The following is a 15,919-nucleotide window of genomic DNA, read 5'->3' on the forward strand; positions in this document are numbered from 1 at the left end:
CCTAACCCACTGAGTCACATCCCCAGTCCCTTTTTCCTTTTCCTTCTTTCTTTCTCTCTCTCTTCCTTTTTTTTTTTTTTTTTTGGTAATAGAGCTTGAATTCAGAGGTACTGGACCCCTGAGCCACATCCCCAGCACTATTTTGTTTCATTTAGAGACAGGGTCTCACTGAGTTGCTTAATGCCTTGCCTTATCTGAGGCTGGCTTTGAACTCATGATCCTCCTGCCTCAGCCTCCCTGGCTGCTGGGATTACTGGCATGCACCCCCACTTCCTGGACCTTTTTCATTTTGAGACATGGTCAAGTCTTCTGCTCATTAGAAATTTGGTTGGCAAAAAAGTTTATGCAGAATGTGTTCAATTAATACACATATGCAGTACTTGACACATTTTGATATTTTCTGACTTTTGTGACTTTACATTTACAATCAATCATAATGTTGTATTCGTTTAACATTAATTTCTTTTAGACGTTGCCTTTATTTAAAAGGCCGGTTGCAGCCTCCAAATACCTGACCCTGCTCACGACCAGAGACACAGCATCAAATTTCCCAGCCCACTTAATTTGAAAGCCTGCCAAGATAGGTGAAAGACCTTATAAATATGTAAAGCAGGAAGTTCAAATTACAGTCAAGTAAATCTCTAGTGATTGATCTTCTTTTCAAAACAATAAAAAAAATAAAAAAGAAAAGAAAAAGAAACTAATAAAAAGCAGCAAACCCCCCTACCAAAGATTTGCCCCGAGTTCAGAGTCGACAATGTACTTTTAGTACTGTATTTATTTTGGAATTTTACCACTTCCTGGAGGCCGGGAGGAGGCACAGTGGGAGGATCCAAAAAAACTCAGTACCACAGCCATTTTGTTTGTAAGGCAGAGTGGTAGAATTCTGTCAGCCAGAAAAGGTTTTTGAAACACAAATTATAAGCGCGGGGAGAGAGGAAGTATGCCTATTGTTTCTAATTTAACCATTAAAGTCATTATTTTTATTTACTTTTTGTACAAATGGTAACTATTATGGCTTACAAATCTTTTTTTTTTTTTTTTTCCAAATTATTAAAGCTCTCAGGAAGGAGCTGAAGGAGTGATGAATTTGGTGCGAGGATGACTGGCCTCTTTACATACCTGGGTGTCCAATCAAACCTATTTTGATGGGAAGAGTTGCTAAATGGCCATGTTTGTATCCAGATTATACATTTCTTTTTTTTAAATGATCCAACAATTTGCTTAAGACCAACTATTCTCTTCCATCCAAACCCACATTACAATCCAGACGAGAGTGTTCCTGGAGATGTGCAGAGGAGGGCATTTTCCTGAGCTAACAGGCAGTCATGGGAGCTATTGTTTTGCAGTGTCACTTAATAGCGAGCTTCGACTTTTGTCATTCGGGTGGCTGTGCTTTTAAAAGCCCAGTGTAAAATGGCACACACACTGCATTTTTTTCCGAGCTGCAGGAGGCGGGGGCCGCGGGGGATAGTGCAGACTGTAGGGACACTGCCCTCCCAGCCAATCAGCGCGCGCCTGCTTGCCATCGCAAAGTTGTTAACCCCAGAGTCTTCTGGCTGCCGCTGCCTCCTCGGCTTTTAATCTTCTGTGGATATTTCTCCGATTTTTCCCAAACGCCCACAGATCCTGGGGGAAGCCACCCCATTCAGCCACCGACCATGGAAGAAAGTCTGACTTTTTATTTACCAAATATTTTAAAGATGTTTGAAGATCCATATGCTGCCTGGAAGCTGTTTTTTCTAGAGACCCAAGTCTCCTGCCTATATTGTTACAATTTTTTTTCAAGAACTGGTTTCTTCTTTGCCTCCACTAATGGTAAGTTTGTAATTTTAAACATTTCTGGGATTAAATCTTTGAAGGAGCCACCAGATAAAAAGGATTTTCATTGTGTTTCTTCTCCCCAAACCAATCTTTGTATTTTTCTTTAGCTTTGATCTCTGCACGTTCTACCTAATCTTGTGTGGTTAATTTTTACCAAAAGAAAAAAAATAGTTTTTTTTTCATTGTTAAAGCTAAATATGTATAATGGAAATTATACTTTAATTGCTGTGAACTATAGGGGAACTCAAATATTTCAAAATGGACTTGTTTTGTGCCAGCAATGTTGGTAATGCCAAATATGTGCATATCCTCTTTATAAAAATTATGTATTACCTAATTTGTCCAGAACTATATTATCAGCAGGCAAACTGTGGATGTAGTTTTTAAAAAAATAGGCCTATTTTGGTTCTCCTGATGGATTACTTGAATGCAAACTACAGAAAAGCTGCCCTTGGTTTAATGAAGGTGGAGATTGACATAACCGGGTTTATATTAAGTTATGGCTGTTACTAAATAGTGGATCTTTTATTTGCTGATCAGATCGAAACTTGTAGTCTATGATGTTATTTCTTGGAAGCTCTTCATTAGGAAATCTTTGGAAATCTATCTTGTTTTCTTCCAAAAAAGGTACATTTGGGAGACATTTTGTGATTTTGGGCATTTTTCTAATTTTTTTTTTCTTTTTGCACACGGTGGGAGATCTTTTTTGTTTTGCATTGATCTGTGTTGGTGGCGCTGTAGTGCTCCTTAACAATTTATGTCAGTTTCACTAAAAGAAAAAAGGAAGGAAAAAAAGAGGTGGGGCAAGATTTTATCTATTATCTTATCCCTTTATTTTCTTAAAGAAAGTTCAGTTTGGTCAGTGGATCTATTTGGTTATGTTATTTAAATGTTTTCTGTGAACTGTGAACTAGGGTGAGAGCAGACATGTCGTCACAACCAGTCCAGGGGACATGAGGGATGGCATGCAGTTTGCAGTTGTGTTTTATCTGATCTTATTGATTATCTCTATATCAGCTTCTTCAATAATAAGCTGTCAGTTTATCCTCTCTCCCCTCAGGAACATTTTTATATTTTCCTTGTATTATAAAATTATACGTGTCTTTTCATGTAACAGAATGTTTGAGTTTTAGTTCCCTGAACATTGTAAAAGTTGAATTTCGTTTTGAACCGAGGAATTTCTCAAATAACTATTCTGAGTCTCTCCTGAGGATTTTCTAGCAGTTTGCCATGTAATAATGCTGACATTGTTGCTTATTTGCTTGATTTTGAAATGATACTTCAATTGAATTTACGTAAACCCTTGTTTTAAAAAGAGCAAATGTTTTGGAGTGATTTTTTTAAAGGATATGTGCACAACGATTTTTAACTTTAAAAATATTCCTGTTCCCATGTCTAAATTCAGGATAATATCTTTTCCATCTTTGTTCTTATTGGGAGTTATCTCATTAGAAAAATGTGGCACTTAGGCCCAAAGCCTCCCAAGAACAAAAATGTGTTACAGTATGACATAGATTTTACTGGTCTCAGTAAACATTTTAGTTGTTTATGAAGATAGTAAGTATGTCCTTAGTTCAAAAAGAAAGTGGGGGAATACGTGATTATACCTTGAACCATATTATTTTGCCAAATAAAATAAAAACAACTGAAATAGTACTCTAGATCACCTTCTCCATATGACTGAACAGATTATTTCTTCAAAGAATGCAAATTTGAGGAACTAAATGGCTTTATTCATATTTGAAACAGTATACATGCTCTTCTCATTATTTAATCATTTAACAGTTTGAAGTAAAAGTATGTTTAAAAGACTAGAAATAGTATTTCTTATCATCTGTGTACCTCTTTCCTTGAACTTCAAAAATAATTATGTTATGCCTCTATTTTGTTTATACTCTGCTATAAAGATTTGAAAATGTTCCCTGTTACATTTTATCTCTTTATAGAATGTAAATGCCACTTCAAGACCGGTTTTTGAAAATTATAGATTCTTGATAGGATGAAATATTTCAGGTGTAAATATATTATCTAACCTGGTTAAGCTGGAGAGTTTAGTTCCCTGAAGTTGATCTACTGAATAAAATATACTTTCCTACACATTTATTGCTAAAATACTCTGTTATTCAGAATGGTCATGTTTTTTCATTTTATTTAATCTCTGAAAACTAAAAATGCTTACATGAGGCAGCCCCCCTTTTAAAAAACAAACTGATACCATGAAGTCCATATGCTCTTTGTTCTCCTACATCATTGACTATTACATCATTGATTATGAAGTAACCATTATAGTGAAACCTTCACTTTAAAAAATCAACCATAGTTATATATATTAAAGATAATCTTCATATGTGACTTTTACATCACTATGCAAGTAAGGAGGCTTAAATCTAGAAGGCAAAAACAATGCATTATTTTATATTATTCTCCATTTTAAAATCCACCTGTGCTTCATTTTAGCTCTTGATTCTTTGGAACATTAATTCTATTTTTTTAATTGGTAACATTTAGATAGACATTTAGTCCATGAGTTTAGTGTGATTTTGATTAGAATTATAATAACCAATTACATTTTTAGTCATTTAAAAACCCCTTTATTAATTAAATTGAGTCTATAGAGAACCAACTCAATCTTTCAGTAGCAGTTGCTAGACCATGGATAATAAAAAATATATATATTTTAAAAAATCCTCAAATGTCATTTTGGTCAACAAGTATTCACTTATTTCTTGTACAACGTTTTATCAGTCATAGTAGCAAGTAGCAGAATTGACTATATTGAAATGTCATGTCATTTTTTTCATCCTGCCCAACCCTCTGCTGGAGGGAGGGGTTGATGAGGAGTGGAGTGGCCAAAAAACAGGTTGCAGAAAGAAAAAAGAAATGACGCCAAAGAATTTTGAAATCGAATTCTAAACAATAAACCTCAGAAAAATGAACTTCAAATTAGGTAGCTTGGTCAGTAATAAAAAATAAGCTGAAAATTATATTAAGACTTAACGTAATGAACAATATAATTTCCTATTTTATATACCTATATTCATGAGTATTGCTAAATATTAAGGAAATTTCAGGTTAGCCAGACCTATTAGGTAACAGGTAATGGTGGGATGAGGTAACAAAGAAAAAAACACTTAAGAGACATTAAGATGATTTAACACAAAATGCTGAAAATGTGAGCCAGGACTGATCTAGTCTTACCTTGGCATGAACTTTTTCAGTAGAAGGAAAAATAAAAAATTTTACCCTTTCAAAAACAAGTTAAATACAGATCCGAAATTGTATTTGCTTTCCATTTTATTCATTTCTTGTGTGTATTTCCCACTTCTCTGCTCTTTCCTGGACACATTGTTGCTTTCCTTAAGACTATGCAGATATCCTAGAATCCCCAGCCTGGTTTTGCAAAGGAAGAGGAAAATAACATACAAAATGGTGTTTGTGCTATGACTTTCTTGTTGATCTTTCCAAAATGATTCTCAAAGGGAGAATCTAAAGGGAAAGTTAAGCAAAGATGATGATTTCATTCTGAGAAAAATAAAAACATGCTTTATAATTTATTTGTTCGACATTTATCTTTATTTGGGTGTTTGTTCTAGATCTACTCCTCCCCCTACCTATTGTGTGATGTTTTAAGATGCTGGGTTACAAGATTAAGGGAAAAAAAGAGAGAAGGGTCCCTGCCCACAGGCAGTTCATAACCCAGTATGGTTCAAAGTTCTAAAGATACTTTAAATCTAAGGGCTTAGATGTGTTGGGCTCCCATAAAGGAATAAAGGCCAGATAAGATTTCTATAGAGGAAAGATTGTTTTAAATTTAAATTTGTTTACATAGGGTTTCACCAATGTCCTTCCATTGAAGGACCTAATTTGTGCACCTAATAGTCACAAACTGGGTTGGGGAGGGGAGAGTTCTCATGTTTAATTCACAGTCCAAATAGACACTACATAAATAAATGGTCACCTAATGCAAATTCCTATTGCAAAATGAGAGAGAGAATATTGGCTTATTGGAAAAATTTCGAGGATCACTCTGGCAGTAGGAGTTTGGGGCATATCTCTCTGAGGTCCATTTGATGAACATTATTTAATATTTATTTATTTATTTATTTATTTATGTACTGGCACTCAAACCCAGAACCTTGTATATGCTAAGGATATGCTCTACCAGTGAACTATACCCTCAGTCCTTTCTTTGATGTACATTTTGTTCAGCTTGCCATACAATAAGCATCAAAGTAAATATAAACTATGAAGATAAAACAGGGAAATACAATTAGTATTGAAAGATTATATTAGAAATAAAATATTTTTATTTTGAAATATTCTGTAATAATTTGTAATTATATATACATAACAGAAACTTTTAAGATGAATTTTTAAGAAGTAATTTATTAAATCAATAGACATTTAACTAATGGTTAATTAGTTCAGCATATCAGGTATGGAGCAGGAAATCAAGACCATTATTTCTATAAAGAAGAATTGAAGGAGAAGAAACTATTTTTTAAGGATTCTATATGTGTGATTTAAGATGACTTCAGGAATAAAGTCCCAGGTTGTTATGTGTTATATGTTTAGTTTGTTTTCATACTAACATAAAATTAATTGATAGTTGATATAAAAAGTAAAGACATTTTTTATTTAAACTAAAGTAGTAATTAGGAGGCAAGCCAGTTCTAGATTTATCTTAGTAGCTCAACAATTATGAAGTTCCTCATTAGATTCCATTATTTAACATCATGTCAGTGATATCTTTCCTCATAGTCACAAAATGGCTGCTGCAAATCCAGGCATCATATAGTTATATTGTAATTTTAGAAATGAGGAGTTTCTCTTATTCATCTCTTTTTAAGGGAAGAAATCTTTTTCCAAAAACCCTACAACATAATGGTGTTTTAGAACTCATCGACCAGATTCATAGGACATGCTCAAATCTAAACCAATCACCGTAAGGAAAATGAAATTACCATGATTGGTTTGGCTAAGGAAGAACACTTGGAAAGGTGGAACACCTGCTGGATATCTAATGTTCAGTATGGTTAGCTCTTATTTACTTTGTATAAACTTTAACAGCTTTGTATAAACATTCTTGCCTGATGAAACATTAAGATGTATTTTCATAGTGATCAGACTAGTCACAGGTTGGGTAATGTAAAAAGCAACAAAACAACAACACTTAATTAGAGCTTACTATGTTTTAGTCTGTGGTCTAAATGCCACCTCTATTTGTTTCTTAAATTCTCACACACAGGAAAAGGGATAGGACAATTATTCCCATTTTACAGATAAGGGAACAGAGACTGGGACAACTGAGCCTTGGCCCACGTTACATAGTAGATGAAAAACCTGGTGTTTGAACCTGGGAAGTCTGAGATCAGATCTTGCATTCTTACCTCCTCTTCTCACTGTCACAATGAGGTACTTACAAATTTGTATTTTGTAAATTGATGCATTTTAAATGCGCCATATGATATTACTTCTAAATCCTCCAGTGAATTTATTCATTATTTTATAAATCTAATAATCTTTTCATAGAATGAGTAATGGTCCTCCTGGTTTATCTGTGTTTGCATCTGAAATTTTGCAGGTTGAGTTGACTTAAGTATACATGTACTTCATCTCATCTGTTCAGGAACATCTCAGGAAATTCAGAAGCTAGATTTTTACAAATTATAAATTTCTGAAATTAAATACAAAAGTATCTAACAGGTTCGTCAAATCCTTGTTGAAGTAGGTTAAATTCATGATTCATAACATTAGATCTAAATAGAATATTGACTTGCACTTCATAATTTATAAGGCCAATTTTGTGTTTCAGTCTTTATCAACTTTGGGATTTGCAGGAGCTTTTCCCTCTGGGCATTTTTGGGGGTCTTACTACACTCTAGATCAGTGGATCTCAAATTTTAGCGTGCATGGGAATTGCCTGGAGACCTTATTAAAACACAGGTTGCTGAGCCCCTGGTCCTAGAGTTCCTGGTTCAGAAGGTCTGTGGGGACAGGTGAGAATTTGCATTTTTAAGAGTTGCATAGGCCATTGTGCATATTGCTGCAAATCATATCATGTTAAGTGAAATAGGCCTAACTCAGAAAGACAAATTTTATGTTTTCTCTCATGTGTAGAATTTAGGGAATAATGATTTAAAAAGGACATAAAAGTAGAAGGGGAACTAATGAGGAAGGGTAATGGGGGCATAAATATGATCAAAGTACATTTTATGCACTATGTAAATATCACACAGAAAGCCATAATTTTTTTTTGCAATTAATTTGCACCAATAATTGATAATAAATAGTGTTTTTTAAAATTATTTATTTATTTTTGAATTACAATTCTTAATACATCATTATACCATAATTTATCATTTAAGTGAAGTTCACAGATACTGCTAGTCCAAGGCCTGCTCTTGGAGAATATATAGCTCTAGAGAATCAGATGGTATCTGCCATGATAAATATGTTTCAGTATTCATACCACATTTGAGATTTATTTGCCAACAATTCATGTAAGTTTGTGTTTTTAACTTAAAAAAAAAAAAAAAAAAGCAATGGCCGGTGGGATTCTGAACCATTTTGGGTCTGGAATGCTGCCTGGTTCTAGAAGCTTTATTTATTTATTTATTTTGTATAACTGGGGATTGAACCCAGGACTTTGTACATGCGAGGCAAGTACTCTACAGTCCCCAGCCCTAGAGACTTTTTCTTGGCCTCGTAAAGTCTTTTAAGTTGAAAAAATGAAAATTAAAAAGCAATCCATAATTTACAAGTTATTTTTAAAAGTAAGTAAACATATGATTTAGTTTTGCTAAATAGAAGCTCCATCTGAAAAGTACTTCTGTATCTGAGTCATTTGCTGTTTTTTTTTTTTCCCTCGAGATTTTATCCCACCAACTACTGATGTCCCACATTCATCAACAGGACATGGCTCTGATGAGACTGAGGAAGGGAGGCTGCCATGCCCATGACCTATATTTAGCTTTGAAACATGGGCCACTGCCACAGCCCACTGGAAACTCTCCATCTTTCAAGACAGATCACAACCCTCAATTGAAAAACACTAGAATATGCCAAGGAGTGAAGAGGGCTCTTTCCAAGAGTGTAATTGCTTCTCTGCTCCATTATTAACCTGTGAGACTTAAATATTTTTAGTTCTGAAGGGCCTTTGCTCATTCTTCAGTAAATAAGTTGTCAACATGAATGAGGGAAAACCCAGCAAATTCACTGTTCTTATGTTTTTCTAGAAGCCAATACAAGCTTCAAGCTATATTTCCACACTACTGGAGTTCTTGTCAAGAAACTGGTATGTACCCCAAAGAGGCATGAGTAGCAAGTTTGGGCTGGTGCAGTCTGCACCTATTTAATAACAAAAGAATCAGTCAGCACCTATTTAATAATAGACTCATATAAAGTGGCCTAAAATTCCAAAACTTTTGTTTTCCAGTGCATAGCCACTTGCCACATGTGGCTGTATGTTTTTATATTTGAATTCATTTAAAATTTAGAGTTCAGTTTCTCAGTCTCACTCACTACCTTTCACCAGGCTGGTGGCTACCATACTGAACAGCACAGGATTATGTGTCTGTGATTGCAGAAAGTTCTATTGGGTAGCATTCACCTAGAATGGCCCTGGGTCCTTCTGAAGGTGGTAGGCTCACATTCTTGCACCAGTGGTTCTCATCTCTGCCTGTGTATATGTATGAATTTATTCATGTTTTTGTGGTGCTGGAACTCAGACCCACAGCCTAATGCATGATAGGCAAACACTCTACTACTGACCACACCCGCTCCTTCTGCCTGCACATGTTGAGAGCCACAGTTTAGTGTGTGTGGGGGGGTGAGGTTCTTTGCCTCACCTCTGTTGGCCCCCAAATTTTAGACCATCACAAGCAGAAGGGAGGAGGATGCAAAATGCCACGGCACCAAGCCAAATGACGGCTCTTTTTGGAAAAATTGTACCACCGATGACACCATCAGCAAAGATACCCCAGCACTACCACAATTCGCTGCACCAACAGATAGTTCACAATGCATGCAAGTGATACATAGTCCAGGCAAGTTCTGCAAACAGTTCAAAGAAGAGAAATCTATTAATATGTCCATTTCCTCTCAAAGTAAATCGACTCCTTGATTGAGCATCACTTGCTGAGTTATTATTCATTGATGCATCAGTTTATACAGTTTGTTGTGATAGCTATCGCAGAAGCTGTAGTTTGGTTTTATCTTTGTCTTCACCGGCACTGGGATGAAGATAGGAATTCTGGCAATGATGGCTAAAAAAAATTATGTAACATTCCAGCAGGCACTAAAAGAAAGCAATTTTCTAAACAATTTACATTATCCTGAACAGAATTATTAAATATAATGAAAAGGAAAGGTAAAAGTAAACAAACAGATCTGTTAACCTCCTTTTTTGTTCACATATTAAAACAATCCTCAACAGCTATTTACCCAATTTAAATTAAACCATTTAAATCACGTGAATAAAAAAAAATATTCGGATCCATTTTTTCATGAGCACTCCTCATATATATGGACATATGCACATACAGACATACAACACAAAACAGAAGTGTGCACACATAACATACAACACATAAGACAATAGTAAAGGCCTTGTAGCTTTACACAGGTGAAATCTCCATTGCAATGTTTAAAAACTCCACAGTCTGATCAGAAAAACATTAACCTAGGTCTGTATGAGCTCAAAAAATAAAATAGAACTTCATGATGTGGGAAAAGGCAATAATAAAATAGATGTTGAAAAAAAGCATCCTGGTTACCACCTAGGTTTGATTCTTCTTTTGATATTCCATCCTTCTTCCTGTAACTTGCATAATGGGTCTGAAGGCATTCCCACAAGCAAGCCCCAAGGTTTCTTAAATTTGAAATAGGCCTTAGTGGTGTTCATTATTCATTAGCCTCCAGGTGTGGGAGAATCACTGTTGCAGATGTAAGAATAGCCAAACTGGAGTTCTGAATATCAGCTGTTATGGATTTGAGCCAAATCATCTTCTTTTTGGTCTGTAGAAATCGCTTTAGTTAATCTCTCTGGAATCCAAATCAGCTGCTGTTCTCCCTGTGGAAACACACAAACAGACCCCCTACTCCAGACAATCACTGGGTCAGGACCTTTCCATTGTCCTGTTAGAATATCCTTCCAAAGTACCTTGGGCTTATGTACATTTTTTGGACACATATGCCTTTCTGCAGCACTAAGCCCTGATGAATCCAAATTTAAAAAGTTTAGAGTAAAAAGAGTTATTTTAAGTTTATCTTTGGGGGATATATACCCCTTTCCAATTCCCTCTTTTTGCTTTAATAATTACATTTTAATAGTTTGATGAGCTCTTTCAACTATATAAGTAAAACATTAACTGATTTTTCTTCAGGGATGATGTTCCAAAATATCCTATATGCATCCTTTTAATTTTTTGATGTGGTTTTAAACCAATTTTCTTTTAGTTTAACGTTTTCTAAATTGGCTCTTGTCTATAATTTTAACACCCTCATCCAAGACTTCTAATTTCTGCACCACCAGAAATTAAAGTTGATGGGATTTTTGAAAAAATTACTAATAATCTTCTTGTTCTTCTATTTTATCCAATATTTGACTTTAAACTTCTCTCTTCTACCTTTTTCTATCTTGAATGTCTGTATCTAATAGTTGTCTTAGCTTTTTGTATTTTTTATCTGAAATACCTTTATTTGACATTTTTAACCATTTTTTTTATCTTGTTTCTATCTTCTAGTTTTCTTCTAAGGTTTGTACATTCACCCTTAGTTGCTTTTTTTTTCTCCTAGTTTTTTTTTTTTTTTTTGCTTCCTATTTTGTGGGTTTAAAATTTTTGTCTTTCTACATCTTTTCTATCTTCCTACATCTTCTCTATCTTTTTTTTTTTACCTTTCTGTACTTCTGTCTTTAAAATTTTCCACTTCAAATTTTTAATCTTCTTTATTCAAATTGCTTTTATCCTATTATCTTCTCATTTTTATGGGTTTTTTTTAAAGTAATGCTTTTAAGATTAACTAGGCTTCGAATGACGCAATCTTTCCTCCGCCATGAAGGCATCTTAACCACCTTCAATTTAACCTTTTAAAGCCTTTTGCAACTTACTTAGACATTTTACAACTTTTTACTTTACCACACAAAGATTATTTCATCTAGAAACATTTCTTTTTTTTAGCCTTTCATATTAAAATATATTTCCACATCTTGAATCTTTTTATATCTCTTTTTTAGCCATTAACCCTTTTTAAAAATTCACATTCTGAAACAACCCTTATAAAATTTCTGAATTTAGACAAATTACTCCACTTTAATAAGATGAAATATTTTTATGTTTTTTATGGTACTATAATACTATAATTGAAACCCAACTGAAACTTCTTATACTCTTTGTATATAAATTACACCTGATAGAATCTTAACTCTTAGTAACCTTGTTTCAGAAAAGACACAGACAGAAAGCAATATTAAACTTTTTTTTCCATTTACCAATTTATGAAAACACACATAATGTTTAAATATATTACCTTATGTAACTTAATAAGTAAAGAATACTTGATTTTATATTTAGTGGTTGATGTTTCAACACTTTAGCTTTGTAAATTAATCAGATGTCTGTAAAAACCAAGATCTTAGACAAGTGTAGTAAACAGAACTAGCCATCTCTTTCTTGTTGAAGAAAAATCCTTCTACAGGATACCATGATGGTCCCATTGTGATATATTCAACAACTCCTCTTTAAAAAGCCATGGGCTACATTTTTGTATTGTATCAACATATGCCCTAACTGTTCATGGTCTTACTGGGGTGCCTCCTTCCTCTAACAATTTCTCTTCCTCAGGGGCGAACAACTTCAAACTTTGAGTCAACCATTTTTCCCAGTTTGCCTGAGAAAGTTCTAGGGACAGGCAACTTGAAATAAAAACAAAATAAATAAAAACAAGAATACATTGGTTTTTGAAATGGTCACCCATTCTTTCGCTCTCCTTCAGGGGCGAGCAATTTTACTTACCTCTAAGCTTCAGGCGTTCCCCGTATGGGCCACCAAATGCCGCAGTCTGGCTGGGCACAAAATAACCAAGCTGCCACAAAGCCTTGTAGGTTCAAACAGCAACTCTTTATTCCTGAACTCTCACCGGCACTCTACACACACTTCCCAGGAACACACTCCCTCCATCGGGCTCCGTGCCAATTCTCCCGGAACCCCAAGAGAACTCCAGGGGAACTCCAAAGTAGCGGGAGCTGAGGCAGCAGGATCCACCCTAATCCCTGGAGCTGCCCTATTCCCGGAGCAGGGTCACCTTTCAACCATTCCCTCTAGCAAAATGCCAGGCGTCATTCTGACTAAACTATGGCTCTCAACATGCACATAGAATCACCCAGAAACTTAAAAACAAAATGCCTGTGCTCCATCCCAAGAGATTCTGATATAAGTGGTCTGGATGGTTCTTGGCATAAGTATTTTTAAAACGCTGTCCTTGAAATTCTAATCTGCAGCTAGAGCTAAGAGTAGCTAAATGATACAATAGATTAATGACAATTGAAGCTAAGTATTAGTACAAATTTGGGGAAAGAGGGTCAGTAGACTAGTGCTTCTATTTCTCATCCCCATCTTTCAAAAGCTGCAATTCATCTCCTAGGAAGTGAGTGAGGTTCAAACCTAAATAGAGAATAACTGGCTGGGCACAGTGTGGCACATACCTGTAATCCCAGAAGCTCAGAAGGCTGCCATAAGAGGATCCCAAGTTCAAGGACAGCCTCAGCAATTTAGCAAGGACCTAAGCAATTTTGTGAGACACTGTCTCAAATTAAAAAATAAAATTTGGGCCGGAGTTGTGGCTCAGTGGCCGGAGTTGTGGCTCAGTGGCACTGAGTTCAATCCCCGGCACCACATAAAAATAAACAAATAAAATAAAGGTATTGAAGGTATTGTGTCCATCTACAACTAAAAAAAAAAATAATAATAATTAAAAAAATAATAATAAAAAATAAAAGGTCTGGAATGTAGCTCAATGTAAATTGCCCCTGGGTTAAATCCCTAGTACCCACCCGCCCTCAAAGAGAGAGAGAAAGAGAGAGAGAGAGAGAGAGAGAGAGAGAGAGAGAATAACTGGACAATCAAAGCCAGTTGGTAGAGTGAAGCAATAAAAGAAATGCCTAATAATGAAAGAAAAACAATCCTATAACTTCTGTTTGATTATAAGTTATTTGATGCCCCCTACAGTGAGTTTTGAGCTGTGGATATAGCTCAGTTGATAGAGTGCTTGCCTCACACGCACAATCCCCAGCACCACAAAAAAAAAAAAAAAAATGAGTCTTATATATTGAAGGACTACTCTAAAGTTAATTTGAGGTTTTTTGTTTTGTGTGGTGCTGGGGATCGAATCCAGGGCTTTGTGCATGCAAGACAGGCACTCTACCAACTGAGCTATATCCCTATCCCTAATTTGAGTTTTTGAAGAAATAATATAATTTTTAAAATTTTTTCATATTCAAAGGCATTGTATTTTTAAATTTAGTGTCTGGCTCTTGCCATATTTCTAAATCTTGCAAGTTTTAGAAGCCATAGTCTTTTAAATAATAATGTGGTCTCATTGATAGCATTACTTAATAAAACACTTCCCAACTTTTTATACTGAATTCATAAATTTACTTTATACAGTTGCCTTCTTTGGTACTTAGGAAAATTTTTCAAGAAATTAAGAAAATTTTACATATCTAAGAAATTTAACTTGTACACATGATGATGATTCCTGGGTTCTCTTTAATGTTCCAATATCATGCATGAACTTAATTAGAAGGTCTACTTAAAAGTCTCATAGGCTGACCTCTGACTCCACTCAATCGAGTGTTCTTAAACAGTACAGTTACTTACGTTTGCTTTAAAAAGTATTTACTGTGCTTTCTACTGTACATTTCAAATCCTGCTGAAGTTAAAGTATACTTACATGTTAGGAAAACAGTTTTGTCCTCTCAAACAATTTGGGTGCTCCCTCCCCAAAGTGAATTTTTTGGTGTGCCTTCTCATATTAATAAGCAACCAGGTCCTTGTCTCAGATACTGCTGAGATGTACTGAGACTTATTTTTATTCATTGTATTTTTTGTTTAAAAGGTATTCTCAAGGTCTATTTGACTTAGATATTAAGTCGTACCTTTACCTATTTTCAAGTCAGGTTAGAATCAACATTCAGCCACACAGGTGAGTACAGTAAATAACAAATATTTGGATTTTTCACTTTTTAATCTTTTAGAATATGTAACTTTTTTTTTTAAAGTTTAAATGTGAAGAACTTTGAACTTGGCAAAACGCTGTATTCCTTCCCATTTGGTCTTGTGGGAAGATCAGCTCTTAAAGATGCTAGATGGCCTCTGATCTCCCTCTTGGCCTTGTGTGACTATGTGGTCACAATTTCGAAGCTTCCTCTGTTGAAGAAAGTTTTTTAGCTTCTAGAAATTAAAAAACAGAAGTCCCTCCATACACAGTCCCATTGGAGACATTATGAGGACACTTCAGGTTCACAGCTTTGGAACAACTTCCTTGTTCTCCTCTTTACTCCTTGTATAACTTTGGGCCAGTTACTTAATTGTCAAGACACTCAGTTTCCAAAAAAAGGTGATATTACTTACCTCACATGACTATTTTGAGAATATAATAAGTTAATATATTTCAACATATGCTTTAAATTAATTTTTTCATAGATACTCCTGACTTCAGAAATCACAATACACCTTATGCAGTGTGAAATAGGTTAGCTTTCTGACACTATAACAAATACCTGAGATAATTAACTTACAAAGAGAAAAGGTTTGTTTGGGCTAACAGTTTTGGAGATTCTAGTTGATGATTAGGTGGACCCATTGCTTTTAGGCTTCTGGTGGAGGTGCTGGATGGCATTGGCAGGGAGCACATAGCAGAGCAAAGCTGCTTACCTATGGCCAGGAAGCAAAACAGAATGAAGAAAGGGCTAGAGTTCCACAATCCCTCTCTAGGGCATGCCCCTAGTGTCCTTAGACCACCTACTAGGTCCCACCTCTTGAAGACTCTACCACCTCCCAATAGTGCCAGGCTGGGGAGCAAAGCTTTAACGCAT

The 15,919-nt window shown here is 35.2% G+C and overlaps 1 protein-coding gene across 3 annotated transcripts in view; it reads left to right on the forward strand.

Annotated features, from left to right (window-relative positions):
- The first annotated feature begins 1,516 nt into the window (after positions 1-1,516).
- Epc1 (enhancer of polycomb homolog 1) overlaps positions 1,517-15,919 on the forward strand; it is an 88,418-nt gene continuing 74,015 nt past the window's right edge. The window contains exon 1 of one of the 3 annotated variants that reach the window (XR_007349704.1): positions 1,517-1,818. Coding sequence is in view for 2 of the 3 variants with exons in the window: in XM_015483471.2 (XP_015338957.1) it covers positions 1,816-1,818 (3 nt within the window). In the remaining variant the exon portion in view is untranslated. The remainder of the gene's footprint in view (positions 1,819-15,919) is intronic. The other 2 variants (XM_015483471.2, XM_015483472.2) reach the window with 2 other exon arrangements.

This window comes from Marmota marmota, unplaced genomic scaffold (assembly GCF_001458135.2).
Source record: "Marmota marmota marmota unplaced genomic scaffold, marMar, whole genome shotgun sequence".
NCBI classification, from domain to species: domain Eukaryota; kingdom Metazoa; phylum Chordata; class Mammalia; order Rodentia; family Sciuridae; genus Marmota; species Marmota marmota.